Raw genomic sequence first — 25,366 nt, forward strand, 5'->3', positions numbered from 1 at the left:
GGGAGATCAGCCAGGAATCGCTGTTCATAATCCCTGAAGCAGCGCCAGCTGTAGGAACCGACAGTGCCCTCTTCCAAAAGGACACTGAGGATTTCGCGGATCCTGACTTCCATATTTCTCTTCCACCAGGCGGAGACAACTCCGTTATTGGCAGTGGCCGAGCAAATACGGAGGTGACCTTGAGCCATCGTCTGGATGGTTTCGGCCCCACGACAGATCCCTTCTGCGCCCCCACAGCAGAGAACGTCACACGAGAAATCGTAGAGCGAGCAGAGAACTTGACGATTCTGCTAAACGCCGTGCAGGATTTGGCCAAAGCGTTACCTGAGCAGCGAAGCTCCGAGGAGTACTACGAACGTATCAAAGCTTTACAGCAGGAAAAAGACGAGACAGAGGCCGTTTTGCGCTCAAAGTTCGACCAGCTACGGGAGCTTAACGTGACCATTCACTCGCACTTGGATGCTGTTTTGCGGACACACGTACGATGACAACCAGCAGTGTCTTGGAGACTGATGATATACTGGAGGATGCTCATGACATACTGGAGGATGCTCATGACATACTGGAGGTTGCTCATGACACACTGGAGGTTGCTCGCGACTGGTACGCCGACTCCAACAGCAGCTGTTCCCCTCTAGACAACAGTTCAGAATTGAGTTCGCATTCCACACATTCGCAGCCAGCCATCATAACAGCCTCCAACGGCGAATGCTGCGTCGGATGGCACCTCCGCTCACAGGAGGCACACAGTACTCTTTGACAGCGAGCGCAATCGTAGAGCTTCTGATACATGCTGGCCCCTAGTGCCTGCGTGCAAACACCAGCCGCCACGGCTCGGTCGCAGGCCGAGGGGATGTGCATCCACTCAAGTCGGAAGCAAAGGTATCCCTGCAGATTGTACCTGTGCGGTCGAAGGGCGCCTTCGTCGTTAAGACTCAGCAGACGCGGCCATCCCCACTCCATGCCCGTCTCGCGCCAAAGACTAGTATGCAGGTCGACCCCTTCATATGCGAACAGGGTCATATTGAATCCTTCAAATGGAGTCCACTCTGGCCTCGTCTTCCGAACCCAAAACTGAACTTGAGCAGAGATGTCTCTGAAACAACGAAGAGTGCAGGCGTGTTCCCCATCCACACCGTAGTCGAAATGGACGTCAATCTCTTGGCGTACACCTTTCTCCACGGCACTGTAGGGTACACGCCACAGCACCAGATTGTGATCCAATCGCACAAGATCGCCCCTCACAAAGCCTCTTTTCAAAACAAAGTCCCGAATCGTAAGTCCCGAAATCTGTTGAGACTGCATTATTGCAGTTGCAGCCTCCTTTGAGCTCCAATTGGTAAGGAACTTCCCCCAAATCAAGTCGCCCGCGTTGAAAGCGGCCGTACGAACGTCTTTTGACGTTTCAGTAAGCGATAACACGCTAAGTGGATCCAAAAAGCGGGCAACATCCAGAATCACGCTCACAGGAAGTTTGACCATTTTATTAGTCACAAAATGGTCTGCACGAAATTAGGTTCTACCTCTCGTCGCCAGAAAGTTTAACATGATCAGTCACAAATGACTCACTCCGTATTCAGAACGAAATTAGGATCCAGCGCGTAACGGCGCTCGAACTTCGCCAGCCACGCCTGAAAAGCTGATTGCGGCAACCCTTGACCGAAAGATTCCAAAAAACGAAACAGATTCAGGGCGATTTTGTGCGCGAAAACCTGTTTTCTCGGAAGAAATGTCTTACAAGTTTTGCGTCCGGGTACGCCTTCAAGTCTTTCTGCTGAATGTCGGCGGCTGGCTCAACCATGCTGGGTCTGTACCCGCCGTCATCACCTACAGTCCAAGTATGATCTGTGGTCGAGTCGCGATGTCCGGGTTGAGGGACCAACCAGTGCTAATGAGTGTCGAGGGCTTTTCATTGTGCACGAACCCCAAAAACTCCCACGTAGTCGCATCCTCCCCAAAGGAAAAATAAATGCTTACTGCATTGAATTCCGTGTCAGAAGCTTACATCCCTGCTCCGGAGACGCTAGAGGCTGCTCCAACGCCACCACAAAGGCGTTCACGTCTGCAGGCCGCGGTAGACAAGCGCACACACGACCGGAGACAAGAGTAGTGAATGCTTCAGATCCTAGCAACGGCCTGCCAGGTACAACCACAGAGAAATCTCTCGCCATACGCTGGACGTAAAAAGCACAATATTTCAATTCCTTCGGAGAGGATGCCGAGCGATCATCAGCAACTCTACTCCCTGAAGAGCCTGCTGAGCCACCGCCAGTCTGTAATGCACGAGAATCCTCTGAATGACATGCCAGTCCTGATCGGAAGAGTTTCGGAGAAGACCGTTTTTGAGGATTCATCACACGACTGGAAGGCCACAGATCCTGATGACCTTTGGGATGACCCTAGCACAGCCAAGCCTTGGGCCCCGACCGACAAGACGCCTGGTAAGAAACAGGCAGTCCCGAATATTCTGGATGCTACAGTCCTCGAGAAGATGCTTCAACAACGACCGTCGCCGACGACAGAGCATGTGAAACGGGTGGATCAGCCTACTCCACTCAAGGGCGACAGACAGCAAGGAATGGCTATACTCAACCTTTTGCAAGGCAATGGCGAAAAGCAGCACCTCACGCAGGCAGATATTGCTCTGAATGCCAGCCACACTGAACGCCTAAAGCAAATGGTCCTTAAAGGGAATCAAGCGGCCACGCCGTCAAACAGCATAACAATGAACGAGTTCTTAGAAAAGAAGCGCTCTCTGGTTGGAAATGAGTGGGTGGCCCCCGTGGACCAAGCAGAAGCTCAAGCTCCCCCCGGTGCCGCTGGGAACCCAGCCAACGCCTCGGTGCACCCTTCACGTCGGCAGCGTATGGCTCGTGAATTCCTTCCTCCTGCGGACTACGGCCGCCCTGCTCGTAATTTACAAGTGGCAGCGGGGCACCAAGACAATCTCCGTCAGCAGCAGCGCCTTCAAAGCTCCGCAAAGCAGTTCTTCCCGTCTCTTCAGGGGGTGGACCCGGAACGCGCCCTTCATATGCTTCGCACGAACCCTCGGCTAGCCCAACACTCCTTGGACCTTCAACACCTTCAGATGGAGCAGAATATTCAGCTTCAACTGGCGCAAATCCAGCAACAACGCGCCCGACAGCAGCAGGCGTCGATGCAGCAGTTGCTGCAGGGGTTCGAACCTCAACGTGCTCACGTGGCCGAGGTGGATGCAGACGCCTACGCCTGGGCCAGGAGGGAGCAGCTCCGTAGAGAGGGACAGGAACCCAAGAATCTTTAAGTTTGTGCGCTTAAAAAGTGACAGTGCTTCCTGTGACCCCACATTGGAGTCTCAGAGCAGTTCAATAATTCGTATTCTCACTTTTTAATCTTAGTCATGACGACAACAGCAGGTGTGGCAGCTTTCAAGAGCGTCTGTAAGGACGTGTCCACTCCATCCACTGTTGCTCATTCAATCGCCTCGGAAGAGCCACTTGTTCGTTTGATTGACAAGTCCCTATTGGACTCCCTTGTCTACGAGGCCACCAGTGATGGCCAGAGGTACCGCGAGACTCTGCTTAGAGGACTGACCTTCGTTGTAGTATGTTGCGGGTGCGACATAGTGAAGAAAGATTTCTACGCTGACCTGAAATCAAGTTTAGGGGTGAACCTAATTTTGCTGGAGGACCCGGCCAACCGTCTCGCTCAATGGCTTCATGTGAACGAGGTGGTGTCGCACGTCTCCGTGGACATGACCCCAAGGCCAACACTGGTTTTGGAGTGTGCTAACGCTTTAAACGCACATCTTCGGGTACATGGACAGACCATGAACGCTCTCTGTACGTTCTGGGATGACGCGGTCACCTTGACAGCACGTCTCTGCGCCCATTTTGGCGTTCCAGGTAACCCTGTGAGCTCGATAGATATTGCCCACGACAAGAGCGCCACGCGGGAGGCTTTGTCGCGCGCAGGACTCGCCACACCCGTCTTCGTGAAGGTTCTGTCTGAAACTGAAGCACTAGAGGCTGGAGAGAAAGTTGGTTACCCTTGCATCCTGAAGCCTGTGCATGGTGCAGCCAGTCTTGGCGTTCAGAAGATCCTGACTCAAGAGGAGCTGATTCCGAAGTACAGAAAGGCAGCACGTATGGTAGAGGAGTGCTACGAGAACAAGGACCTCATGGGGTTGGTTTTCGACGACGCTGATGGCGATGTCGGCTCAACTTCTGAAGCCATCCGTTGCCTCATCTTAGAGAGCTTCCTAGACGGACCTGAAGTGGACGTAGACATGGTTATCTCGGAAGGTGAACCCGTCTATTTGAACGTCGTTGACGATTGGCCTTTGGTGGAGCCTTATCTAACTGAATGGGGCAACAGCTGCCCTTCTCAGCTGCCGTCCGTCACCCAAGCCGCCCTCAAAGGGATGGCTCGCGCCTGCTGCTCTGCGTTCGGAATTCAGTGTGGATCCCTCCACGTCGAGTTGAAGTTTGACTCCAAATTGGGGCCGGTCTTGATCGAACTCAATCCCCGTATGGGCGGTGGAAACATCCGTTACCATCACCGGTTAGTGTGGGGAGTGGATCTTGCAGTGGAACAGTTGCTCTGCTCAGCTGGATTGCCATCAAGGCCTGTGAGGGTTGAGCGACCCTTCGGCTTTTCCGCTTCCCAGGAGCTATTCGCTGCGAAATCCGGGCGGGCGATGACGAATTCCACTACATTTCTCCAGGAGCTCGTTGAGGACATGCCCTCCCTGTCTGTATTCGGTGGCAACGTCGTCGAAGGAGACGTGCTGACGTGTTGGGCTGACGGGTGGCCGAGTAACATTGGGAGAGTTGCTTTTTTCACCACCACCTCAATGAAGGAAGCCAAAGCATTAGGCGAATATATTCGCCTAAAGTCTGCAGCTCTGCCCATTGAGGCGGTCTAGTCTCTCTCGAGTGTATTGGCTGTGGCCAGTGTAGGATGCCTGTTGAGGCAGTAAGTTTGTGTGCTTTTAAAATTCGTTGCAATGTATTGGCTGGGGCACTACCAGCTCTCACCAAACTCCATAACGCCTATTTCCACATGCCAACCTCTCCAACTCGCAAGCTATCCAAGATGTTTCTCCCAGAGGCAATCACCAAAAGGCACTCACCGTATTGTCCGGTGGTCTCGCTAGAAGAGGTCCTCACAGCGACCAACTATCTACACCCTTCAGCACTTCTAGGTGAGGGCGCCACTGGCGTCGTTTACGAGGGTAGGCTTGAGAGCTGTACTCCTGTGGCTGTCAAGGTATGTCTCGAAAACGACGGCGCCGACCTTGACCGCGAAACTCGTATCCAGTCGTTGTATCGACATCCACACATTGTCAGCGTCCTTGGCTTCGGCAGCGCGATAATCACCAGAAAGGACAAAGGAGCCAAGTAAGCATATCGCGTAGGAGAAATTCAGGAACATCTGTCGAGCATTAAAACAGGAGACACGGTGCTTACCTTTGCAGATTCGGTTTCTGGTGTTCGAGCTGGCCCCTGGAGGTGACCTCTTCGTCAAGGACCCCGACACATTCCACTGGACTGACCGGCTGCAATCGGCCATAGATGTCACGACTGCGTTGGGCTACCTTCACACCCGTCACCCAAAAGTTTTCCATGGGGATATCACCTCCAGCAACATTGTTATCACAGGTGACGGTCGGGGTATGCTCACTGATTTTGGACTCTCCTGCGAAGCTGGTGAAGAGGGTACTGCGGTACTCTCTGGTTTCCAAGGAACCGTCGGTTATCTCGACCCCGATGTCGCCGAGTCTCACTGCCTGACGGAAAGCTCAGAAGTTTATTCCTTGGGGATGGTCCTCCTTGAACTCGCGACTGGAAATTCACCTCACGTGATCAAAGGCGATAAGGAGATCCGCATTTTGGACACCATCACGCCTGGGAAGTGGTCGTCTGTAGCGCCTTTAGTTGACAGGAGGGCTGCTTGGCCTGGATGCGTCGTGAAGGAGTTCACTGAGATCGCCTTTAGATGTATCGGCGATACAGCTCGAAGACCTGCATCCTCGGACATCGCAGAGCAACTCATTCGTGTTCAGAAAAAGTACGGCCACATTATTACAACGCCAGAAGAAGCAGCCCCAGCCAAACCTGAGAGATTAAGATCACGACATCGGTTACATCGGCGACGGCAAAAATAAATCTACGTCTCTTGATATTGTTCCGAAACTTCGCATCGACATTGACATACCTTGTATAATCATGAGTAGCATTTGATTCCGAATCTTCACATTAACCATTTGATTCCGAATCTTCACATTAACAAATTTTAATTTTGGTGTCAGGAGTGAGAACAACAATCCTTGAGAAGGCACCTACTAGAGTGATTAAATGGCACACCGTCACTGCCAGCGATGCCGTATTGGACGGAGGATAGAGGTTCAGACAGCCTTCCAGCGTGAGAACCACTGCAAGTGTGACGGTCTTGGAAGCCCGGCACGCCCGAGTTAGGATGTAAGGAATCGTGGAAGCATACCAGGCATAGAATTGGTAGTGGAAGGAACGCAAGCAGGCGACTCCGATGAAGTTGATGACAAAGAAATACTTAATCATGAGTCGTTGACGCTTGATCACACCAAACTGAGGAGTAGTCATGCGTTTCCACATGTGGGGGAGGATAGTCGCGAGCAGTGCCACGTGAAGGGCGAGAAGTGTTACATGGAATTTCCTCGAAAGGAAGAGCGATTCTGGCAGAAACTGAAGATTGACGCTCCATCTCTGCTCAAACACGCGTCCGAAATCAAAGGACCCTTGGAGAAAAGCCCACGGATGACTCAGGAGGAAGGGCAACGCGAGAATCACGTTAACGCCCAGAATTATCACCCCGGTTTCTATCCAAACTCTGAAGCGGTGTCGCCACTGATGATCTTCCTCCAGGAGAGGCAGAAACAGCAGCCCTGGAGCCCACATCAAGATGTTCATTTTGACGGAAAGCGCAAATCCGAAGCAAAGACTGCCTGCTCGTCGTCGGCAACTCGAGAATAGGCACACAGACGCATATAGAAGCGTCATGGCTACACAGTCATTGAAGCACCGGAGAAAGTACAGAGAATGCACCCTCCTACTGCAAACAAGGAGAGCTGCTTCGAACAAGTGGCCTCTCCACAGGCTCACCTCCTTGCCGAAGTACAGATAGAAAACCATAGCCATCTGCATTAGGTACAGTCCACAAAAGACGACCTGTGCCTGAAATAGGTTCCCCCCCGTCATTCCTCTCAGCACAGAGTAGAAGAGTACATGGCCTGCCGGATACACCAACGGACCTGTATCGCCCCTGATTTCCGCATAGTTCCGTTCTCCCCCCCAGATGAGGTCCAGTTGCTGCGAGTAAGACGTCCAGTCAACGTCAGTGAAAGGCGTGCGCCACAACGCCAACACTGAGAGACCCACATCTGCGAGGAATACAGCGACTATCCAATACGTCCTGTAGCTGTCTACCAAACGTGCGATCATTATTATTTCGGATTTGATGCCGTTCTCTCTCCCTCTCTGCGGGTCAGAAAGCGTCACACGGCACTTTGCAGAGGCTGCAGCGATTGAGGAGATAATCGCTTTCCCAGACAAGACCAACGAAGTTACGTCTTTGAGAATCAGTCCGTGTGGTTCGTACCTCGCGGTGCTTAGTCAGAAGGCCCTAGTTATTATATCGACCAGTGAGCTCCGGGTCCCTTTGGCTCGAAGCGTGAGATCTGTGGAATCTGTTGAAAGTGCCGGATACAACGTGGATGTATTCTGGACGGCTGATAGTGGCAGCCTGTTCGTCACTACAGCCTCCCGGTACATGGTGTGCTTCTACAAGCTTGACTCCAACAAGGGAGAGAGTGCTAGTCGCGGGCTAGCTGCCTACATGCCTTCAATTTTCGGATTCCGAGACGCCAGCTCAAGTCCAGTGAAGCCATTGACTCCATGGGTTCCAGACAACACAGCGTTGGGGACCTGGGTAGACTGCCAGTTGAAGGTGAATTCATGGCCGTTGGCGCTCCATTTTGAGATGGTTTTGCAGTATCCGCTGCCGATATCCTGCTGCGCAGCTTCCTCGACCTTACAGATGTTCGGTTCTGCTGACGGACCTCTGTTAATCTTTGTCCAGCCGAAAGACGTGACACAAGTAACCAACGTCACACGTCTAGCAGATCTCCTGATTGGCGGCGTGCCCCTTAGTGAGACCACCTACAACCTTGGCGACCCAATACGGCCGAGAACGTCTAGCGGTATGCGAGTGTCAAACTTGTGTTCCTACGTGAAACGTCAGGTCGAACGACCTCCAGGCACGTCCAAGACTTCCCGGAACGTCAACCTCGCTGTGAGCCAAGTCTGCATATCGCTTGTATGGTCCCTGGTTGTCATTGTCCTGAAGAATGGGGCGTGTATGACATTCCCGTGGGACATTCCAGGCACTGTTGTTTTCGGCGGCCTGAAAGTGCGAGACGATGTGAGATTTGGTAGGGGCTTACACAGCGTGATATCCCAACTGACATGCCCATGGGCTTTTTCCTAGCAAATGACGTCACTCAGGCGGCCATCAGCTATAATCGGTTGGCGTGTGTTCTGGCCAGCTCTGACGGACACATTGATGTCATAGACTTCAGTGATGTCCTGTCATACCGAACTGGGGAGGTTGTCTTTAATGCTATCCGTCGAAGGACAGAATCCTCCAACACATCGCCTGTCAAGTCTCTCTCATTTTGCCCTTTCTCCCCTGACGACTCTGAACTGGCAGTAGTCACAAGAGACCAAGAGCTGCTGGAAATCATCAACATTGGCACGGGGCTAAGATTTGTGTACGAGGGACCATCGGATAGCCGGTCCCGCCTTGGGTGCGTTGTTCGTCTGGCTTCGTGGACCAGTCAGGGAGTGGCGTTCATTCCCGAGACCGCCTCGGAGGAGCTCCGCGTCCTCAACTTTTACGCTTGCGCGCATATGAACGGCTACCGAAGGGACCTGTCGTACCACGTACAGCAGACTGTCTCTTGCATTCTAGTTTGGCGCCTAGACCAAGCAGAGAAGCAATTCGTCACCCCTCGGTCAATATGGCTACCGGCCCGTGCCGGAGCTAACCCCCCCATGTGGCTACCGCTCTCGCAGCTGCACATGAGCCCCAACGAGACGTATCTGGCTGCCGCTTGCCCCACTGGCATTGGGTTCTACTCGTTTCATCGGCATAAATGGGCGGTGATGCACATGCTGGACCAGCCTCCACGAGTGATGCATGATCTACCCATGGGATGGGTGACTGACCAGCTGTTCGTGATGACTGCCAGCCACCGGACAGCAGCGAAGTGTGCCGTTTGCGGCTCAACTGGAAAGGAGGCGCTCTGTTGGCTCTGCTCACCCAACGCTCTGGTGTTCGAGCCCAATTACCCTCGTCTGGGCGCCCGTAAGAAGGCTGGGGGCTACCGGAACTTGCTAAAGAAAGATGCCAAAGCTAACTGTCCAAGGCTTTACTCTGTCTTCTTCAGCGACGTTAAACGTGTGGCTTCTCCTCCCATCTCGCATATCGACGGCCTCCTGCACAGGCCCATTCTCTTCCTCAGCTTTAGCCCGATCAAGGATGCCTGGATTAGGGGCAGCTCAATGGTGAACACCAGTCGAAAACGGAACTCCGCTCCGGTGGTGGTAATTTTCTTCGCCATCTACGATTCTGCTTTTATGCTCTCGATTTTCAAAATCGTCTTTCGTAGCGGAGTCCTTGTGGAGAATAACGTCTTCGTAGCTGTAGATTTGTCGCTGCTGCATTGGGCGACCCATCCAACAGAGATGAGGTTTATTGGGAGCTACGCCCACATCATGGTACGCCACCACTCGGGACACGTCACCTTCCTGCACCTCTCCACCGACTCGGACTCCACAAACGTCAGAGAGTCTGACGTGTTTTTCAAGCCGTGCGTTCTACGGTTCTGGTCGGATCAAGATGTTCAACTTTCACGGTTCATCCCGGCTCCCAACTTCCTCACCTTTTTCGATGTGGAGCCCTTCTCTGACGACCTGCCTGTGAGCGAGGCGTCACCGGGTGTAATGCGTACGGCAAGTTCTTTCCTGTCCCTCAACCTTGACGTTGCGGAGAATCGCAGCGACGGGAGCAAGCCATCGACGTCCAGAACCGATGACCTTTCAGGCGACTGGACCCCTTCAAAGTACTTCTGTGAGGCGGATCCCAGGCTTACGGTTTTTGGGGAGGCGGCGGCCAACCAGGAAGGCAAGTTGAATCGCAGTTTTGTCGATACGGAGGAGCTATCATTCGAGATCCGCAACGGGACTCACACTCTACGCTTCACCCGTGGTCGGCACGTCATAATAGAAACTGAGGAGGGGCTGTACCTGTTGACGGTCTCATGTCACCGACTCTCCAACAACCGCAACCGCTACGTCTACCGCCAGTGCCTACTTTCTGACCAGCCCGACTCCGTGGTACGGTTATCCGCGAGCTGTGGCGTGTACGTTGCCTGCATTTCCAACCAGGAACGCTTGTCGAACGTCTCGATCTATCAACCTTTAGGGGTAACACGGGTACTGTGCTCCCGGTTTATCTTGGCCTGGCTGGATACGGTGGTACCTTTGCCAGATGGGGTGCACCTTGAGCCGCATACCTCAGTCAGTTCTGTCGTTCTGATGCTGATTTTACGCGACCTGTGCTCTAAAGGAGCGCCGATGGAGACGATTCTGGAAAAGACTCTGCAACTGGCCGTGGAAAAAGGGGTGGACGGCTTCCGCGAATCCATCAAGGACTTACGAGATTCGGGTCAAGAAATTGAAAAAGAAACTATCGTTCAAGGCTTCTCTACTGACCGGCGAACTGATGCCGATGACTACATTGCAATGTGGGGTGAGGTGCCCATATTACTCCATGCTGTTCGGACTAAACCGTCGTTCAAGACCCTCCACCTACTCCTATCCTTCCTAAAAAGCATGCCCATCTCCTTTGTTGGCAATATACTCACCAAGGTTGTTCGGCTTGTAGAACCGACTGTGTCGGCCTACTTCTGCTACACTATGGCTGGCGTGCACCCCGTAGAGCTTTTCTGGCATTCCTGGAGGGATAATAATCTCAGCGGGAGCGCGATGATCCTTGTCATCCTACAGCAGCTCACGGGACCCCTAGACGTAGGTTTCGTCGGCTTCAACATTTCAGGTCAGACGCTTTTTCGCAACGCCTCTGATTTTGCGAGCTGCAGCCCTAGATCGAATGCGCCATACGCCCACTGATATGGCCTCGAGCGATCTAGTTATACGCTCATGTGTCGCCGGCGTCAGCCTCTTCGATTCGCATAGCATCGCGCAAGTCACAGGCTTCTTCCGGATGTTGTTCCCCTCGATTCCCTTCTACACTTCCTATACGGAAGGTAAGCTCTACCGGCCAAGCCTCCTAGAAAATGTAGTAGACGCGAAACGAGACGCAACTGGAACTCTGGACGTGAGAGAGTTCCTAGTCCAAAACCGGAGTTCAGCTATCAGAAGTTTAATGTCTTTAACGACTCCATCCTGCTGGGAAGACTCACCTCGCAAGAGCCAGTTGGTTGTCTACCAATTTGAAAAGGTGCTTTTCGATCTGATTGTCGATCGGCTTACAACGGGGCGGTGGTTGGAGCTGGTATACCTGGTGGCTGTCCTGAAACTGGACCTCACCAGCTGGCTTCGACTTGTGAGGACCGAAGCTAGTGTCTGGACTGATCTAAAGAACCTTCTAGCAAGACCCCACATAAGGTTTAAGTGGGCCTCACAGATGTGGAGTGCATTTCCCTCTCCGCGGGCGGCCAACCAAACGGCGAACAGACAATGGTTGGCACAGGGGTTGACGAACCCATTGGAAGGAGTACCGTGCTGTTGTGACATTGACAGCCTCAACGTCCGAGTGCTCCGGCAACTGCTGATTGCTTTTCTCGCCTGTAGACTGTTCGCTTTCGCAGCAATAACCGCAGAATGCCTGCATGATGGAGACCTGAGCGCCGCGCTATGGAGGCTACACGACGCCGAGAATCCCATGTGAGTCACTTTAAGAAGTCACAAGTCCACGCCCTTCGCCTGCTTCCTGAACCTTGAGGTCGGCAGCGACATGATTCGATCAACCCCACTCCGTAGATCTGCGTCCAATTCCATCGTGGCCCAGCGGTCGTCAGATACACGTGGGAAGGGCCCCAAACGCCCCTCCAGCAGCGTAACAGGCCTCATGAAGGCGTCGTTAACGATTCGTACCCTTGACGTGTCTGATGGGGTTCGGAGTCGAGGGATGATCTCAACGCCTTGACTGAACCGGACCTTCTTTGGCGAAATCTCGGTGGTTCGAGGTGGAAGTGACAGTGGAGGAAGCGTAATCACTCTTCGGGGTTCCTCTAGTATTTGTGTCTCCTCTGGTGTGTGGGATTCCTCGACGGCAAAGGCTGATGCAGCCCGTGGCAACAACAGAGGAGAGTCGCTGCTCTCTGGGGCCGCGCTGGTGTCCTCACCTTCCTTCTGATGCAATGACAACGCTTGTCGCCGTTCAAAACGTATCCGGGTGTTGAGTCGAGGAGAGATTGGAATGGTAGTTTTCCGCTTCAACGGAGCCGGCGGTGGCTTTGGAGGATGCACAGTTTGGTGCGTCCGATTCCGTTTCTTGTACAGCTTCAATTTCTTTTTCGTCGGAATCAATTCAGAATCCGAAGTTTCAAACTTACGAGGCAGTAAATCTGACTCTTCTGTAGTCTCCTCTGGATCTTCATGTAGTATCTCGCTCGCTTTTCGCAGGGTTCGCGACACCTTACGTGACACGCCATGAGGAAAGTCAGTCACAGCTCCTGACAGATGAGACATGACCAGGTTCACTCGTTCCTGTTCATACTTCTCTCTGTCCACCTCCTTCCGTAGGAAGTTCAAAATGCTGAAACCTGGATCCCATGACTGAGTCGGAGGCAGTCGTGTCACGTTCCTTGGAATCTGGCGTCTCATAATTCCCTCCGCTTCCTCAGTTATCAGCTGTCGACTAGCAGCGAAGGAGAAGCTCGACTCTTCAAAAGACGACATTCGTGAGATGGTGCGGCCTTGACTCCTAAGATGCTGCGTTTCGAATTGGAATCGTGGTCCGCGGAACCCGTGTAGATACATAGAATGATGGATCTCAGAGAGAGTGTGCTTCGGATATCCGAGCATTGGGGGACCCTTACTTCTAACGGCGACCATACACACCGAATCTAATGCCCAATATCGCCTGAGTCATCCCAATGAAGGTGGTCAAGTGCCACGCTGGAGGTTGTCGAGTTGCTCCTGCGCCTCATGTGGGGGCGCTGCCCATTCTGACTCATAATTGCTTAGATTTTAACTATGGCAGGCTACCACCACATGGTCGCGGACTACTTCCGTGCAACCGAACCGCATCTTTGTAGGGAGGGTCTCGATGAGTTGTTCGGGCACGTCATGCACAGCGAAGGCATGCTTGGCAAGCTAGATGTTTGGGCAAGACGACCCAACGGCTCTCTTATGGTCGGGTTGCAGAATAAGACTTTCTTCAAACGGTTGATTGGTGGCGCTGACCTCAAGAATCAGGCAGGGTCCTCAACTACCGCAGCCGTTGGCTTTGTGCAGTACCTGAATCTTCCACAACTGTTACAAATCAGAGCAGTCTCAGTTGGATACACCGATTGGCGAAAGACGCCCTCCGATACCGTACGTAATTTCGGTGGTAAAGTCGAAGAATGTATCGGCATTCGGCTGATTCAGTGGCTAACCACACGAACCCTCGCTCACAGCGAGGCACAGAAGATGGACGTGGGGTTTCACATAACTGAGAAAAAGTTCATAGGCCGCAAGCTGATCCTGCATCTCGGCGCGTTGGCCTTTTTGCGCAAAACGAATCATCCGTTTCAGTTCGAGCCCGTCGACAGCCAATGGTTTATGTTTCTCGTCAATGATGCAGTTGACTCGGAGGAAACTCGGGGAGTTTATTTTCAGTACCCATCATTGGCTGCGGTGACGGAGCGGCCGGAGAACTCGGTAATCTACTGCCTTGCAGAGCATGAGAACATGTCGAAGGCTGTAGGAATGGCGGAGCTGGCGTCGGATTGGCATGTTTTAAAGGCAGAGGCACATGAGAGCTCTGAAACGCTGGTCGAGGTTGCGAGGAGTTTTAAGAACAGTTCCCTCAAGGCGGCCATCCTGTCCAAAGGCGAGGAGGTGCTTGGAATGCAGTCCCCGACCACCGCTGGTCCTGATACAGACAGAGACGAAGCAGACGCCTCCGAAGAAGCTGGTTTCTGGGGAGATGACGGCTACTACTACTGTTGGGATGAAGAGACACAGCAGTATTATTGCTACGAGGGTGAGGACACGGTAGGCGAGGGTGATGAGGAGGTTCCTGAGGGAGGGTATACCCTGTATTGGGATCCCTACAAGGAGACTTACATCTATTACGAGCATCCGGTTTACTTTGATCCTGAATGCGATCTCTTCTACATTTACAATGAGGAGGAAGACCTGTACTACTACATGGACGACGAATGTCAGGCAGCTCTCACCTCTGGCGACGTTCCCACTTGGGATTATGATCCAAGTGATTGGGAGGTGCCTGAGGGGTACTACCTCGGAGAAGACGGTTACTACTATCCACTAGAATCTTACGAGGCTTCCGAGCACGTTGAGGAAGCTGAGGAGGCCGAGATGGCCCCTGAGCAGGCAGAAGAACTGGAGGTTACGACGGCCGAACCTGTTGTGGAGGATCCCATGGTGCCTGAGGAAGCGAAGGAGCAACCGGAAGAGGAAGTGAAGGAGCAACCGGCAGAGGAAGCGAAGGAGCAACCGGAAGAGGAAGCGAAGGAGAAACCGGAAGAGAAACCGAAGGAGAAACCGGAAGAGGAAGCGAAGGAGAAACCGGAAGAGGAAGCGAAGGAGAAACCAGAAGAGGAAGCGAAGGAGAAACCGGAAGAGAAAGTGGAGGAGACCGCCTCTACGCCCACAACGGAAGTCGGTGACGTCCCTACAGTGATTGCTGACGACGACAAAGCAATACCCGTACTGAAGAAGGAGGAAGCTCCCAACAAACTCTCCCAACCGTCACCCAAGAACAAGAAACTCGGCCGCCTCCCAAAGGGCGTCGTGGAGCAGTTCAAAGCCAGCGAAGGGCTACTGATCGCTGGAGGAATCCCGAAGATAAGCATAGAGTTTGACGACCAGCCAGAGCTTCTGAGTGTTTGGGAGAAGAGGGCAAATGGATCGTACAGGGTGGGTGACGCGAAGAAGATGTTCGATGGGCTGATCAGAGGCACTATGGAGCTGAAGGCCCTTTCGAACCTCCATCTGGCAAACATCGCCTCCAGTCTCAACAGTCTAAACCTCGCTCAGCTGGTTAGAATCCGAAGCAGGGCGAAGAATTCAGCGTGGGACCGGTCCCCCCAGTCTGGCATGAAGATGTTCGCTCTGAAGACTGACACGCTTATCGCGGAGAATCTCGTGCTTCATATGCTCGCGAAGGCGTTCCACGATGGCGTGTCACTGGACCCGTCGCCATATCTGCAGAATCTTCGACCTATGGAGCTCCGGTACATGGGTTCCCAAGCTATATTCGTGTTAGGTGGCGTCGAGAACCTGAAGGTGGTACAGGACGTAACCAACGTGTGGTGGTTCATTCCGGCAACCCCAGCTGGAGGCTGCTTAGCCCCCCGAGGCAAAGCCGACGACAAGCCTCGGGGCATTTTCGTACAGGCGAGCTCGTTGCATGGGCAGTTTGATAGGCCCGAAGGCGTGGATCGTGTGTATCGATTGGGGTCCGGCCGAGCGAATGCAGGCTTTATGTTGTGGGATGTCATCGAGATCAACTTGACAACCTAGGTGTAATTACTGATCAAGAGCTGGTGTTGTAACCCGAGTCCCATGTTTTCGTGTTGTGTGTTACAATGTTCTGTGGCATCTATCGTTATGTCTTTTGCACATGTCATGTTCTGATACATCTTTTTTTTGGTACCCAGATAGCTTATCCCCCTGTGTTAGCATTAACCCATGTCTCATACATATCGAGACAGAACGTCTACCCTCAAAATGTGCGATTTGTTCTAGGCAGTGGTTAAATCGATTGGCCGATAAACGTCCTTTCTCCCGTATCTGATTCCCAATGGTTGTTAACGACAAGAAGCTCGCCTATGGCAAGAGATTGCAGGACTTGGTCCGAAATTACCCCCAAATCCTGGTGGTAGAGGCTGATCACGTCGGTTCTCGGCAGTTTGCCAACATCCGGTTCGCCCTCAGAGGCAAGGCTACAATTGTGATGGGAAAGAACACCATGATTCGTACTGTCCTGCGACAAATGCTCACTGAGACTCCTGAGGTGCAGGGGCTCATCGACCTTATGAAGCTCAACGTCGGACTTGTGTTCTGCCATACGTCTCTCAACGACGTCAAGGACATCATCATGGAGCATAAGGTGCCGGCGCCTGCCCGACAGGGTGTGTTCGCGCCTTGCTCTGTGAGCATCCCTGAAGGTCCCACCGGACTGGACCCGTCCCAGACCAACTTCTTCCAGGCCCTCGGAATCGCGACTAAGATTCTCAAGTCCCAGATTGAGCTGCTCAACACCATTCAGTTCATCAAGGAAGGCGAGAAGGTGACTGCCTCGCAAGCAGTGTTGCTTCAGAAGCTGAACATCCGACCCTTCAGCTATGGACTACAGGTCCGAACGGTCTACGACCAGGGTCAGACTTATTCTGCCAAGGTCCTCGATCTGACGGATGATGATGTTGTTGAGAAGTTCATGACTGGCGTGACGAAGGTCGCGGCATTCTCACGCGCAATTGGTCATCCTACCAAGGCCTCCGTGCCCCACAGCCTGATCGAGGCCTTCAAGATGATGGCTGCGCTGTGCCTGGACATCGACTACTGCTTCCCAGAGATGCAGAAGTTGAAGGAGTTCGTCGAGAACCCCGATGCTTTCGTGGTTGCTGGACCTGCTACTACCACGGCCGCGGCTGTTGTCGAAGAGGAACCTGAAGAGGAAGAAGAGTCTGATGATGACATGGGATTCTCTCTTTTCGATTAGTGTGCGTTGCAATCTGGGAACGATACCTACGGAACCACAGAAAATAACCAAAACTTATGTTGATTGAGGACGTCGACGATGACAGACCTGATGCCTGTTTCTCTGTTGTTTTCCGCGACTGCCGTCAGATCTCGCTGTACGAAAACCGGACCGTTGCGCAGGGGTTCCAAGGTTGGGCTACCGTTCTCTGCACTCACTCCACACATTACGGTCGCTGGTATTGGGAAGTCGACGTTATCGAGGCGCCTGCTGAGACTGCTCTAAGAGTCGGCGCTGCAATAAGGTACTGCAGGTACGACATGCCCCTGGGGTACAATGACTTCAGTGGGCAGCACGGGGATTGTACACAGGCTATGCACTCCAGTCACGTAAGGTTTTCCACAAGGCCAAGCATCGAGATGTAGAAGCGGAGCTGGTGCCAGGTACTACCGTCGGCGTATTTTTGCAGCTACCCTGCCCCGATTTCATCGAGAAGGACCCCTCTTTGGACTTAGCTCGGGCGCCATTCGCCGCAAACGGAACCGTCGGGGATCCGGACAGACCTCCCAAGGCCGTCCGTCACCGCCATCCCTCCCGAATGGATTTCGCGGTCAACGGTGTTCTATGCGCCGCTGTGGAGGGATTGACTCAGGGAACCTATCACCCTGGTGTCTCGCTTTTCGGAAAATCTAAGGTGCTGCTGAGAACAGAACCACCGTTCAGATTTGGGTTGGGGACGGAGTCATTCCAGCCTGCCTGTTCGATGCGTCAAGGCATCTGCTAGGATACTAATGATTATTATGCCGTTGCTGTACTGGGCAGCAGCGATACTTGCTCGCGGGCAATCAACCGTGCAACTGTGCCATGCTGTGGCAGAAGCTAAGAAAGCGCTAGGAGTGTCAAGTTGCAGGATTCAAAAGTGATGGAACTTTCTCTTAAGGTGTTTTGGAACACCGTGATATCTGATGAGTGATGGAACTTAATTGTGCGTGGTGCAGTCTCATCGTTGCGGAGGAAGCGGCGACGAAAAGGATACCGTTGCCAGCAGAGGGAGAGAAGTCTCAAGCGTTGCGGGGCCCCAAGGAAAACTCATGTGAACTTGCGGCCTGTGTCCGAGGGCTGAGAAAGGGGTCGCCAGACATTGCGTACGGAGAGAATCCCCACTTTGGCGACGATTCCAAAGGACGGCTTCTAGGCGCACAACGCCTCCGAAGCAATAAAAAAATCGCACACATCACCAGGATCACTGGTACGACAATAAGTAGTGAGGGGGAAGCGGACGTCGGGACCTCCACTTGTCTGGATTCTCTCAGAAACTCCCACAGGTCTCTCGATGAGCCGTCAGCGAATCTAACCCGACCCTCGCCTAACCTCAAACAAGGACCCATAAAAGTTGGCAATCTGCATAATGGCTAAATCACGCAAGAAAGTGAAGACCTTTGACTGGCGATGCACCCCAACCAGCCGCTTCTTGCTGAAGGTGGCGTACATCGGCAGTCAGCATTACGGATTTGCGTGGCAACCAGCACCTGCAAATTCAGAGCCGTTGCCAACTGTTGAACGTGACATATTCAGCGCGCTTCTGGAGCTTCAGCTGATCGAAGGCCGAGGCGAATGCAACTACTCCCGCTGCGGCCGAACAGACAAAGGAGTTCACGCTGCCGGCAACTACGTCGCCCTGGACCTCAGACTCCGGACAAACGACGAGGAGTATGATTATGTCAAGATGCTGAACGCCAAGCTGCCGCGAAGCGTGCGCATTTTGAGCGCCATGCCGGTGCCGGGGTACTTCGACGCCCGGTTCTCCTGTTTGTTCAGAGTGTACAAGTACTTTTTCGTGCCCGCAGGCATGGACTTGGCAAGGATGCGCGTGGCAGCAGCGTTCTTCATCGGGGAGCACGATTTTCGAAACTTCTGCAAAATGGACGTGGAGCAAGTCAGACACTTCCGGAGACGGGTAATTTCCATCACGGTCGAGGAGGAAGGGTCGACAGCGGTTGTGACTATCACGGGCCTGAGCTACTTATGGCATCAGATCCGGTGCATGATGTCGGTGCTATTCATGGTTGGACGCGGTGACGAGGAACCCTCGGTGATCGGGCAACTCTTAGACGTGGAGAGGATGCCGCAGAAGCCAGTCTACGAAATGGCAGACGAGTCTGGCTTGGTTCTTTGGAACTGCTTCTTTGAAGGAATAATCGAGAAGGAGAACACAGAAAAATGGTCCCGTGTCTACGCGGACATGTACCGAACTGGTATCCGTGATGCTGCTGTCCTCAGGTGCCTCTCTTTGCGGTCAGAGGACGCACTAGCGGAGCCGGAAACTGACATGCCACGTCACCGACAACTCCTATCACGCCCTGTGGGACCCTCTCTCGAAACGCGGATCGAATCCCTGACGAAAAGAAAAACACGGCAGATGTTGGATTGAATTATTTGCAAAGCTACAGAATCAAGCTATGTACGAAAACATTCGCATCGACGATGTCCAGCACAGGAGCCGTCGTCGACTGCTGGTTGAACACAAGTGCTTGGCGAGGCTTGATACTGACAGTCAACAGCGACTCGTGCATATCGTCAACTTCAGCAGTGACAACGGAGCCGGCATCCGAACCACGCCCGCCAAACCGATACTGCTCCGAATCAATTACGCAATGGTAGGTGGTGAATGCTGGCGTGTTCTCCAATCTGAGGCTGATCTCGCGCTCATCGCTGGGATGGAAGTTCATCGCGACAACCGAGTCGCCCTTCTGGAAGGCCAGCGTCTTCCACTCGTCAGATATATGCTGGTGCTTTTTGCAGCGAGTTGCGTTGGAAACACCGGTTTCGCACGCCACCTGCATGCAGGCAGCGTCGAAAAAGTCTAAGTGCTTAAACTTTAGGTTCTCATCGTCTGCCAAATCCCATCGGCGGCGCGCATAGTACAGGCTGAAATTGTTTCCGGGTCGGGGAAGGTCGATTTGGTCGGGATGACCGAATTCCCCACCCATGAAGTTCATGTAGCCTCCCTCAGACACCGTTACCGTCAGAAGCTTCAGAAGCTTGATTAACGCCACGCCACTGTGTGTTGAAATTCCCGTTACCTCACCGAGCTACCTCTTCGTTATCGTCGAAGACTGTCATATGGTCGTGCATGTAGTGCCCCATCAGTCTACTAGACAGTGAGGACTCGTCGTGCTTCGCGCTTAAAGCAGCTACACCGTAGGGGGCATCAGAGCGGTTAAGCAGCTCGTTGTAGACGTCCCGTGTTTGACGAGCGATAGTATCCCAGGAAAAGGTGTCAGCCTTTGCCCTTCCCATTTCACCCATCCATTTCGCATGGTCGAAGTTCTTCAAGAGCTCACAGCATCCCCAGCTAACCGAAGAAGGATTGGGCTCGACAAGGTATCCGTCCACATGAGGAGTAACGAAATCTCTTGGCCCTCCGGATGTTGTGGCGATGACTGGCTTGTAGGACGCCCAAGCTTCGAGAACTACGATTCCAAATGGTTCATTCCGGCTCGGAACCACGACAGCGTCACACACCTTAAAGAGGTTTCGGAGCTCATTCCCTCCCTTGCTGCCTAAGAACCTCACGGCACCCGCCACGCCCAATTCTGCCACGCGCTGCACCAGCTCGGCCTTCATGTAGCCATCTCCAACGATCACAAACTTTGCATCACCGCGGAATTTTAGGATGTGTGGGATGGCTTCGACGAGGATATCGGGGCCCTTCTGTGTGGCCAATCTACCCACGAACAGGAACATAGGTTCCATAGCACCAACTCCGATGGTCGCCTTGATCGGCGCCCCATCGACGAAGCCATCGAAGTTGTGAGCCTCAATTCCATTGTAGATGACCCGTATCTTCTCCGAGGGAGAAGAGTAGAAGTGCTTCACCTCGTCAGCCAGAACGCCAGAGACGCAGATGGTCATGTCTGACGTGCTGCATCCCCGCCGCTCGATGTCGCGGATCCTAGCGCTTTGACCAGCATAGGTGTTATTTCCACAACGCCCAAATTCAGTAGAGTGCATGGTTAAGATGGACTTCCGGCCTGCAGGGACGCTGCTGTTGAGGCATTGCGCAGCCAGCCAGTCATGAGCATGGCAGACCGCAAAATGGTCATTCATGAACTCCTCAGACTTGAACATGTGCCCAGTGAGAGACTGACACATATGGGTGACCTCAAGCACGAAGTCAGGCGTCAGATCGAATGGGCACTCATGGTAGTGCACGCCGAAATGAACGTGATGGGCGGCAACTTCAGTGGTAGCGCGGGTAAATACATGGACCTCATGGCCTAAGCGTGCGAGTCCCGCCGCCAGCTCCGTCACATGAGGCGCAACGCCACCAACAGCATGCGTGTGGAGCGACTCCCACGAGAAGAAGGCAACCTTTAGAGGACGCTTGGCCCGGAGAAGCTGGTCCCACCCCTCCAGTTGGTTGATATGAGACGGTCCCGAGGCTGCAGAGAGCTGATCGAACAGGTTAGTAACAGAGAACTGCTCATCGCGACACGCGCCGAGGAAATTGCGAATGGCAGAAGCACAGCGACCACTGACAACGCCATCAAAGCCGATGCCGCCCTTTGATGTAGGCGTCGTGCAGAGAAGACTGCAGCTTTCATCGTGGGCGTAAGCAGTTAAGCCCAACTCGTGTGTCAGATCGGAGGCCAGCTGCAGCATTTGGACTGCTTGAGTATCCAGCTGGTTCTCGAGCTGCGAGAAGTCTGCACCAAAATTGTACCCGATGTAATGATGATTGTACAGCATGGATTGGACGGCCTCGAACCGGAATCCATCTATGTTAAGGGAACGGGCAAAAGAGTCGAGCTGCGCCAAGAGATACAACTGCACCTCAGGGCTCTCGTAGTTGTAGATTCTAGCGTCCCATGCCGCGTGATGACCTGCTGCACCGGACCGGAAGTAGCCGGGATCCGCACCAGACAGACCCTCAGGATCCGGGGAGTGGTGACTCAGCAAGACGGAAATATAAACTGCTACACCCATCATATGCGCCGTGTCAACCAACTCTCGCAAATCGTCAGCCGATCCAAAAGTGGAGCAGTGAGCATATGGAGAGGTAACGTGCCACCCAAAGCTCGAGTAGACGTTGTGTTCCTGAATGCCCATAAGGACGAGACCGTTGTACCCATTACGTTTGACACGAGGCAGGACGTGCCTGGTGAAATCTTGGTACGTTCCAACCTGGCAGTTCCAATGGGAAGAACCGATATGAGCCTCATAGAGATAAGGCTTCGTCGGAGCCTGGGGCTTCGCATGTTTGAAGGAGAACGAGGACGTAACCGCGACGCAGTTGGTTATTTTGTTCTCCTCTTGACGTCGGACTGTTCGCGAAGTAGGCAACAGTCGATCCTCAGTGTGTTCTCCGGACGTAACGATCAGCTTCACCTCTTCTCCTTCCTTTATCTGAGAACCTAGATCGGCAAACCAATACCCCATTCCACCAAACATACCGACCTCTTCCTTCTCTAACGAAACTCCGGGGGCCTGCCAGCCATTGAAGTCTCCGCGAATCGTGACGGCATCAGCGTTGGGTAGCCATTCTCGCACAGTCCATTTTCCGTTCTTCTCAATCAGACCCAGTTGATCGCTGAGTCCGGCGAGTCCCTTTAGAGAGGTCTGCTTGAAGTGCTGTGTCAGCGACTTCTTGGAGGCGATGTACGTCTCCAATGCCTTCGCACACTCCACAGGGCAGACAGAAGTTTTTCGTGGAAGTTTCACGGGCTCAGCCTTCTCGTCTTTCATTGTTAAAGACGAGCGGTGAAAGGGCCGTAGGGTGCATCCACTACCCGACGCAGCGCTAAGTTGCGTCCTCCACAGACGCCACTTGTGACTCTTCTTGAACTCTGACAGAATAGTTTCTTCCGCACAGTAGTACTGGAGGATGAACTTGGAATCACCTTGCACACGGAAGGCTTGCAATGCAAATGTGTCAAGCAGCTGATCGAATAGCGAGGAGGACTCCTGAGTTAGTACCTTCTCGACTGTCTCAACGTTTTGGCAGCTGACCTCCTCGGAGAACATGACTTCAAACTTGGCAGGCTCACCCACAGTCGCGACGCTCCGCAGACGCAAGACCTTTGGAGGAGACTGGTATTGCCCGATCACCCGAGAGGCACCTTCGCCCAGTGGAGTCGACGACAGAGCCCTCATAGTCTGTGACAGAGGGGACTCGTCAGAAGCCTTGGGACTTGAAGCGGCCGTTGAGGCTTCTTCCAAGGCGGTGCTCTTCACCCAAACTTGATGAAGCTCGTCCTGGCAGGAGTGAAAATACTCCAAAGCAACCCCAGCAGGACATTCTCCCAAAGTCAGTCGCGCCGTCTGCTTCACTTCCAGCTGTACAGTGTCCACGGCTTGTGCCCTAATGCTGTGGAGGAGCATGGAACTGGAGGAGGCTCTAGTGACATGTCTCTCTCGTCCCTGCTCACCAGCAGACACAGGCACAGGTAGGAGGTCCATAGTAATATGGTTAAATGTGGCCTGTCGTCTGCCTGTTGTGGGGTGGGGGCATTGGTACGAAAACCGTGAAATCGGACAGAAAATGACTACATAAATGAATGCCTCTTTAAAAAGTCGTGCGTCAGCTCTCTGAATTGAAAAATATTAAACCATATATTGCTTGAAGCAGTTCTCACAATAAAAAATTGAGAACGACACAGCACGCATAAATAGTGGAAGTGTGTCGGCAGAACATCTTGTGTTACGAAGCGTGTACAATGCCTGCTCGACATGAAGTCATCAGTGCGACGAGCCAAGCTGCGTCAGAAATCAGCAGATTAGCCTACGATTGACGCTCACAGCATTTTTACGTACATATCAGAGTTCGGTCAGTGCTGGGAAGGGGTAAAGCTTATCCAACTCGCAGACAACGCGGAAGGTTCTGTATCCAATGTGGTCGGGGCCTGCATCGGCGCCAATGTGGACCATCTGCTGTGGGTTGGCGCTATCCACGTGACATCGTTGTCGGCCGAGGACTATGACGCTACGAGACCTGGCAAAAAATGGACGCGGCTGTTGAAGGACAGGCCATTGGATGGACTGACTCGCATTAGAGTGCATACAACCCCGAAGATGTTTTCGGCGTGCGACGAGTCGCTGGTTTGGAACGTCCAGGATGTGGCGATGGGCATCGTCGCTGTTAATAAGCCTCCAGGCGTCCCTTGCGGGCCGCATGTGTCGAACATACAGCACTGCTTGCACAAGCTCGTTGAACGAGCATGTGGCCAGCAGATGTACTCGCTGCATCGGCTGGACACCTGGACGTCCGGTTGTGTATTCTTAGGCACGGAAGCACGGTGTGGAGCCGTGTTCCAGCGGTGGAGCGGCAGGCTTCAGAAGGTGTACCTCTGTCTCGTTGACGTAGATGCAAGTAACGCCGAGCAACTAGGGCGTCTAGAACGCGACGTCTCCACTGGGGAAATCAGTCTCCACTCCCGAATCAGTCAGCTTAGCGTGCTGAACCGTGAATCCCCCCGCTTGATCGCCCTTGACGACCGTGACGACCATGATGACCTGGCGAAAGCCAGCGGTGTTAGGTCAGGGGGCTGGAAGGCTTGCACTACAATTATTACTGGAGTTCGTAGAGTTGGACACCACAGAGCAGAGTTGGGCGTCCATCTGGCTACTGGCCGCTCACATCAGATACGGGCGCAGATGGCCAGCCTCGGACTTCCACTTGTGAACGACACGCTTTACGGGCCAATGCGGAGCGTAATCGTCAGCGAAGACACGTTTCGGTGTGAAGAGAAGAGGAAATCGCTGGCCGAATCCATGGCTGCGTGCTACGACTCAGATGCCCCGCTAGGCCTCCATTGCAAGCAGATTTCGTTGGCTGGTGCTAAGGTTCCACAGACGATTCATTCTAAAATCCGGCGAAAGCAGAAAAAATTCGAGGATACAGCTCTTTGGCGCCAAGAGACAGACGAGGCCTGTTTCTCAATATCTGTGGACGATCCATGGTGGGCAAGTGGGCAATTGAGTAATTCTGCCGGAGATTAATTTGACCAATGCCCCGCTACGACATAAAGCCATCATCAAGAAGTGGAACTGCGCCTCAGAAGAGTCCGGCGCCGAAAAAAAGAAGGTACCGACCAGGCACTAAAGCCCTCCGAGAGATTCGCCAGTACCAGAACACCACCGACCTCCTGATACCGAGACTCCCCTTCGCCAGGGTGGTAAGAGAGATCACAGCGGTTTATTGGAAGCATGATGAACCCTTTAGGTATAATGTGGAGGCGCTGCTTGCCCTTCAAACTGCAGCGGAAGCCTACCTTGTAAGCTTGTTCGAAGATGGAATGCTGTGTGCTATCCATGCCAAGCGTGTCACCCTGCAACCTAAGGATATTAGACTGGCGAGACGTATTCGGGGGAGAGACTTTTAATA

The 25,366-nt window shown here is 53.2% G+C and overlaps 16 protein-coding genes across 23 annotated transcripts; 11 read left to right on the plus strand and 5 right to left on the minus strand.

Annotated features, from left to right (window-relative positions):
• Positions 1–488, plus strand: KVP17_003155 (uncharacterized protein; the record flags this gene model as incomplete). Of its 2 annotated transcripts, none has more annotated exons than XM_068520139.1 (1): positions 1–488. In XM_068520139.1, a coding segment is annotated over one exon (488 nt), but the record flags the coding sequence as incomplete, so codon positions are not given. The 2 variants fall into 2 exon arrangements, with proteins under 2 accessions (XP_068371735.1, XP_068371734.1); XM_068520138.1 differs by having other exon boundaries at positions 43–488.
• Positions 489–573: 85 nt separating this feature from the next.
• KVP17_003163 (uncharacterized protein) lies at positions 574–1,482 on the minus strand (the record flags this gene model as incomplete). The annotated part of the gene is made up of 1 exon (XM_068520152.1): positions 574–1,482. The coding sequence occupies one exon, from the start codon at positions 1,480–1,482 to the stop codon at positions 574–576; it is 909 nt and encodes a 302-aa protein (XP_068371747.1).
• Positions 1,483–1,565: 83 nt separating this feature from the next.
• On the minus strand, positions 1,566–2,171 carry KVP17_005290 (uncharacterized protein; the record flags this gene model as incomplete). The annotated part of the gene is made up of 4 exons (XM_068515095.1): positions 1,566–1,712; positions 1,739–1,802; positions 1,832–1,976; positions 2,006–2,171. 4 exons carry the CDS (start codon positions 2,169–2,171, stop codon positions 1,566–1,568), a joined length of 522 nt encoding a protein of 173 aa, XP_068371760.1.
• Positions 2,172–2,215: 44 nt separating this feature from the next.
• KVP17_003148 (uncharacterized protein) lies at positions 2,216–3,283 on the plus strand (the record flags this gene model as incomplete). Its single annotated transcript, XM_068520127.1, has 1 exon — positions 2,216–3,283. The coding sequence occupies one exon, from the start codon at positions 2,216–2,218 to the stop codon at positions 3,281–3,283; it is 1,068 nt and encodes a 355-aa protein (XP_068371723.1).
• Positions 3,284–3,379: 96 nt separating this feature from the next.
• KVP17_003149 (uncharacterized protein) lies at positions 3,380–4,906 on the plus strand (the record flags this gene model as incomplete). Its single annotated transcript, XM_068520128.1, has 1 exon — positions 3,380–4,906. The coding sequence occupies one exon, from the start codon at positions 3,380–3,382 to the stop codon at positions 4,904–4,906; it is 1,527 nt and encodes a 508-aa protein (XP_068371724.1).
• A 137-nt stretch (positions 4,907–5,043) lies between these two features.
• Positions 5,044–6,148, plus strand: KVP17_003170 (uncharacterized protein; the record flags this gene model as incomplete). The annotated part of the gene is made up of 2 exons (XM_068520165.1): positions 5,044–5,381; positions 5,410–6,148. 2 exons carry the CDS (start codon positions 5,044–5,046, stop codon positions 6,146–6,148), a joined length of 1,077 nt encoding a protein of 358 aa, XP_068371757.1.
• A 118-nt stretch (positions 6,149–6,266) lies between these two features.
• KVP17_003166 (uncharacterized protein) lies at positions 6,267–7,460 on the minus strand (the record flags this gene model as incomplete). Of its 2 annotated transcripts, none has more annotated exons than XM_068520155.1 (1): positions 6,267–7,460. In XM_068520155.1, the coding sequence occupies one exon, from the start codon at positions 7,458–7,460 to the stop codon at positions 6,267–6,269; it is 1,194 nt and encodes a 397-aa protein (XP_068371750.1). The 2 variants fall into 2 exon arrangements, with proteins under 2 accessions (XP_068371750.1, XP_068371751.1); XM_068520156.1 differs by having other exon boundaries at positions 6,267–6,929.
• A 16-nt stretch (positions 7,461–7,476) lies between these two features.
• KVP17_003153 (uncharacterized protein) lies at positions 7,477–11,991 on the plus strand (the record flags this gene model as incomplete). 3 transcript variants are annotated; one of them, XM_068520134.1, is made up of 4 exons in its annotated part: positions 7,477–8,439; positions 8,466–11,108; positions 11,137–11,347; positions 11,375–11,991. In XM_068520134.1, 4 exons carry the CDS (start codon positions 7,477–7,479, stop codon positions 11,989–11,991), a joined length of 4,434 nt encoding a protein of 1,477 aa, XP_068371730.1.
• A 14-nt stretch (positions 11,992–12,005) lies between these two features.
• On the minus strand, positions 12,006–13,160 carry KVP17_003156 (uncharacterized protein; the record flags this gene model as incomplete). Of its 2 annotated transcripts, none has more annotated exons than XM_068520140.1 (1): positions 12,006–13,160. In XM_068520140.1, one exon carries the CDS (start codon positions 13,158–13,160, stop codon positions 12,006–12,008), a length of 1,155 nt encoding a protein of 384 aa, XP_068371736.1. The 2 variants fall into 2 exon arrangements, with proteins under 2 accessions (XP_068371736.1, XP_068371737.1); XM_068520141.1 differs by having other exon boundaries at positions 12,006–13,004.
• Positions 13,161–13,301: 141 nt separating this feature from the next.
• KVP17_003165 (uncharacterized protein) lies at positions 13,302–15,800 on the plus strand (the record flags this gene model as incomplete). The annotated part of the gene is made up of 1 exon (XM_068520154.1): positions 13,302–15,800. One exon carries the CDS (start codon positions 13,302–13,304, stop codon positions 15,798–15,800), a length of 2,499 nt encoding a protein of 832 aa, XP_068371749.1.
• Positions 15,801–16,080: 280 nt separating this feature from the next.
• On the plus strand, positions 16,081–17,001 carry KVP17_003152 (uncharacterized protein; the record flags this gene model as incomplete). Its single annotated transcript, XM_068520133.1, has 1 exon — positions 16,081–17,001. One exon carries the CDS (start codon positions 16,081–16,083, stop codon positions 16,999–17,001), a length of 921 nt encoding a protein of 306 aa, XP_068371729.1.
• Positions 17,002–17,057: 56 nt separating this feature from the next.
• Positions 17,058–17,764, plus strand: KVP17_005289 (uncharacterized protein; the record flags this gene model as incomplete). Its single annotated transcript, XM_068515094.1, has 2 exons — positions 17,058–17,325; positions 17,352–17,764. The coding sequence occupies 2 exons, from the start codon at positions 17,058–17,060 to the stop codon at positions 17,762–17,764; spliced, it is 681 nt and encodes a 226-aa protein (XP_068371759.1).
• Positions 17,765–18,388: 624 nt separating this feature from the next.
• Positions 18,389–19,411, plus strand: KVP17_003162 (uncharacterized protein; the record flags this gene model as incomplete). Its single annotated transcript, XM_068520151.1, has 1 exon — positions 18,389–19,411. One exon carries the CDS (start codon positions 18,389–18,391, stop codon positions 19,409–19,411), a length of 1,023 nt encoding a protein of 340 aa, XP_068371746.1.
• A 13-nt stretch (positions 19,412–19,424) lies between these two features.
• On the minus strand, positions 19,425–23,442 carry KVP17_003150 (uncharacterized protein; the record flags this gene model as incomplete). Of its 3 annotated transcripts, XM_068520129.1 has the most annotated exons (2): positions 19,425–20,040; positions 20,069–23,442. In XM_068520129.1, 2 exons carry the CDS (start codon positions 23,440–23,442, stop codon positions 19,425–19,427), a joined length of 3,990 nt encoding a protein of 1,329 aa, XP_068371725.1. The 3 variants fall into 3 exon arrangements, with proteins under 3 accessions (XP_068371725.1, XP_068371726.1, XP_068371727.1); XM_068520130.1 differs by lacking the exon at positions 20,069–23,442 and having other exon boundaries at positions 19,425–19,979; XM_068520131.1 differs by lacking the exon at positions 19,425–20,040 and having other exon boundaries at positions 20,065–23,442.
• A 612-nt stretch (positions 23,443–24,054) lies between these two features.
• On the plus strand, positions 24,055–24,981 carry KVP17_003160 (uncharacterized protein; the record flags this gene model as incomplete). Its single annotated transcript, XM_068520149.1, has 1 exon — positions 24,055–24,981. The coding sequence occupies one exon, from the start codon at positions 24,055–24,057 to the stop codon at positions 24,979–24,981; it is 927 nt and encodes a 308-aa protein (XP_068371744.1).
• Positions 24,982–24,989: 8 nt separating this feature from the next.
• On the plus strand, positions 24,990–25,364 carry KVP17_003157 (uncharacterized protein; the record flags this gene model as incomplete). Its single annotated transcript, XM_068520142.1, has 1 exon — positions 24,990–25,364. One exon carries the CDS (start codon positions 24,990–24,992, stop codon positions 25,362–25,364), a length of 375 nt encoding a protein of 124 aa, XP_068371738.1.
• Positions 25,365–25,366: the final 2 nt, after the last annotated feature.

Source organism: the organism of the source record quoted next, assembly GCF_019968985.1.
Source record: "MAG: Porospora cf. gigantea B chromosome Unknown PgB_NODE_79_length_45068_cov_179.88, whole genome shotgun sequence".
NCBI classification, from domain to species: Eukaryota; Apicomplexa; class Conoidasida; order Eugregarinorida; family Porosporidae; genus Porospora; species Porospora cf. gigantea B.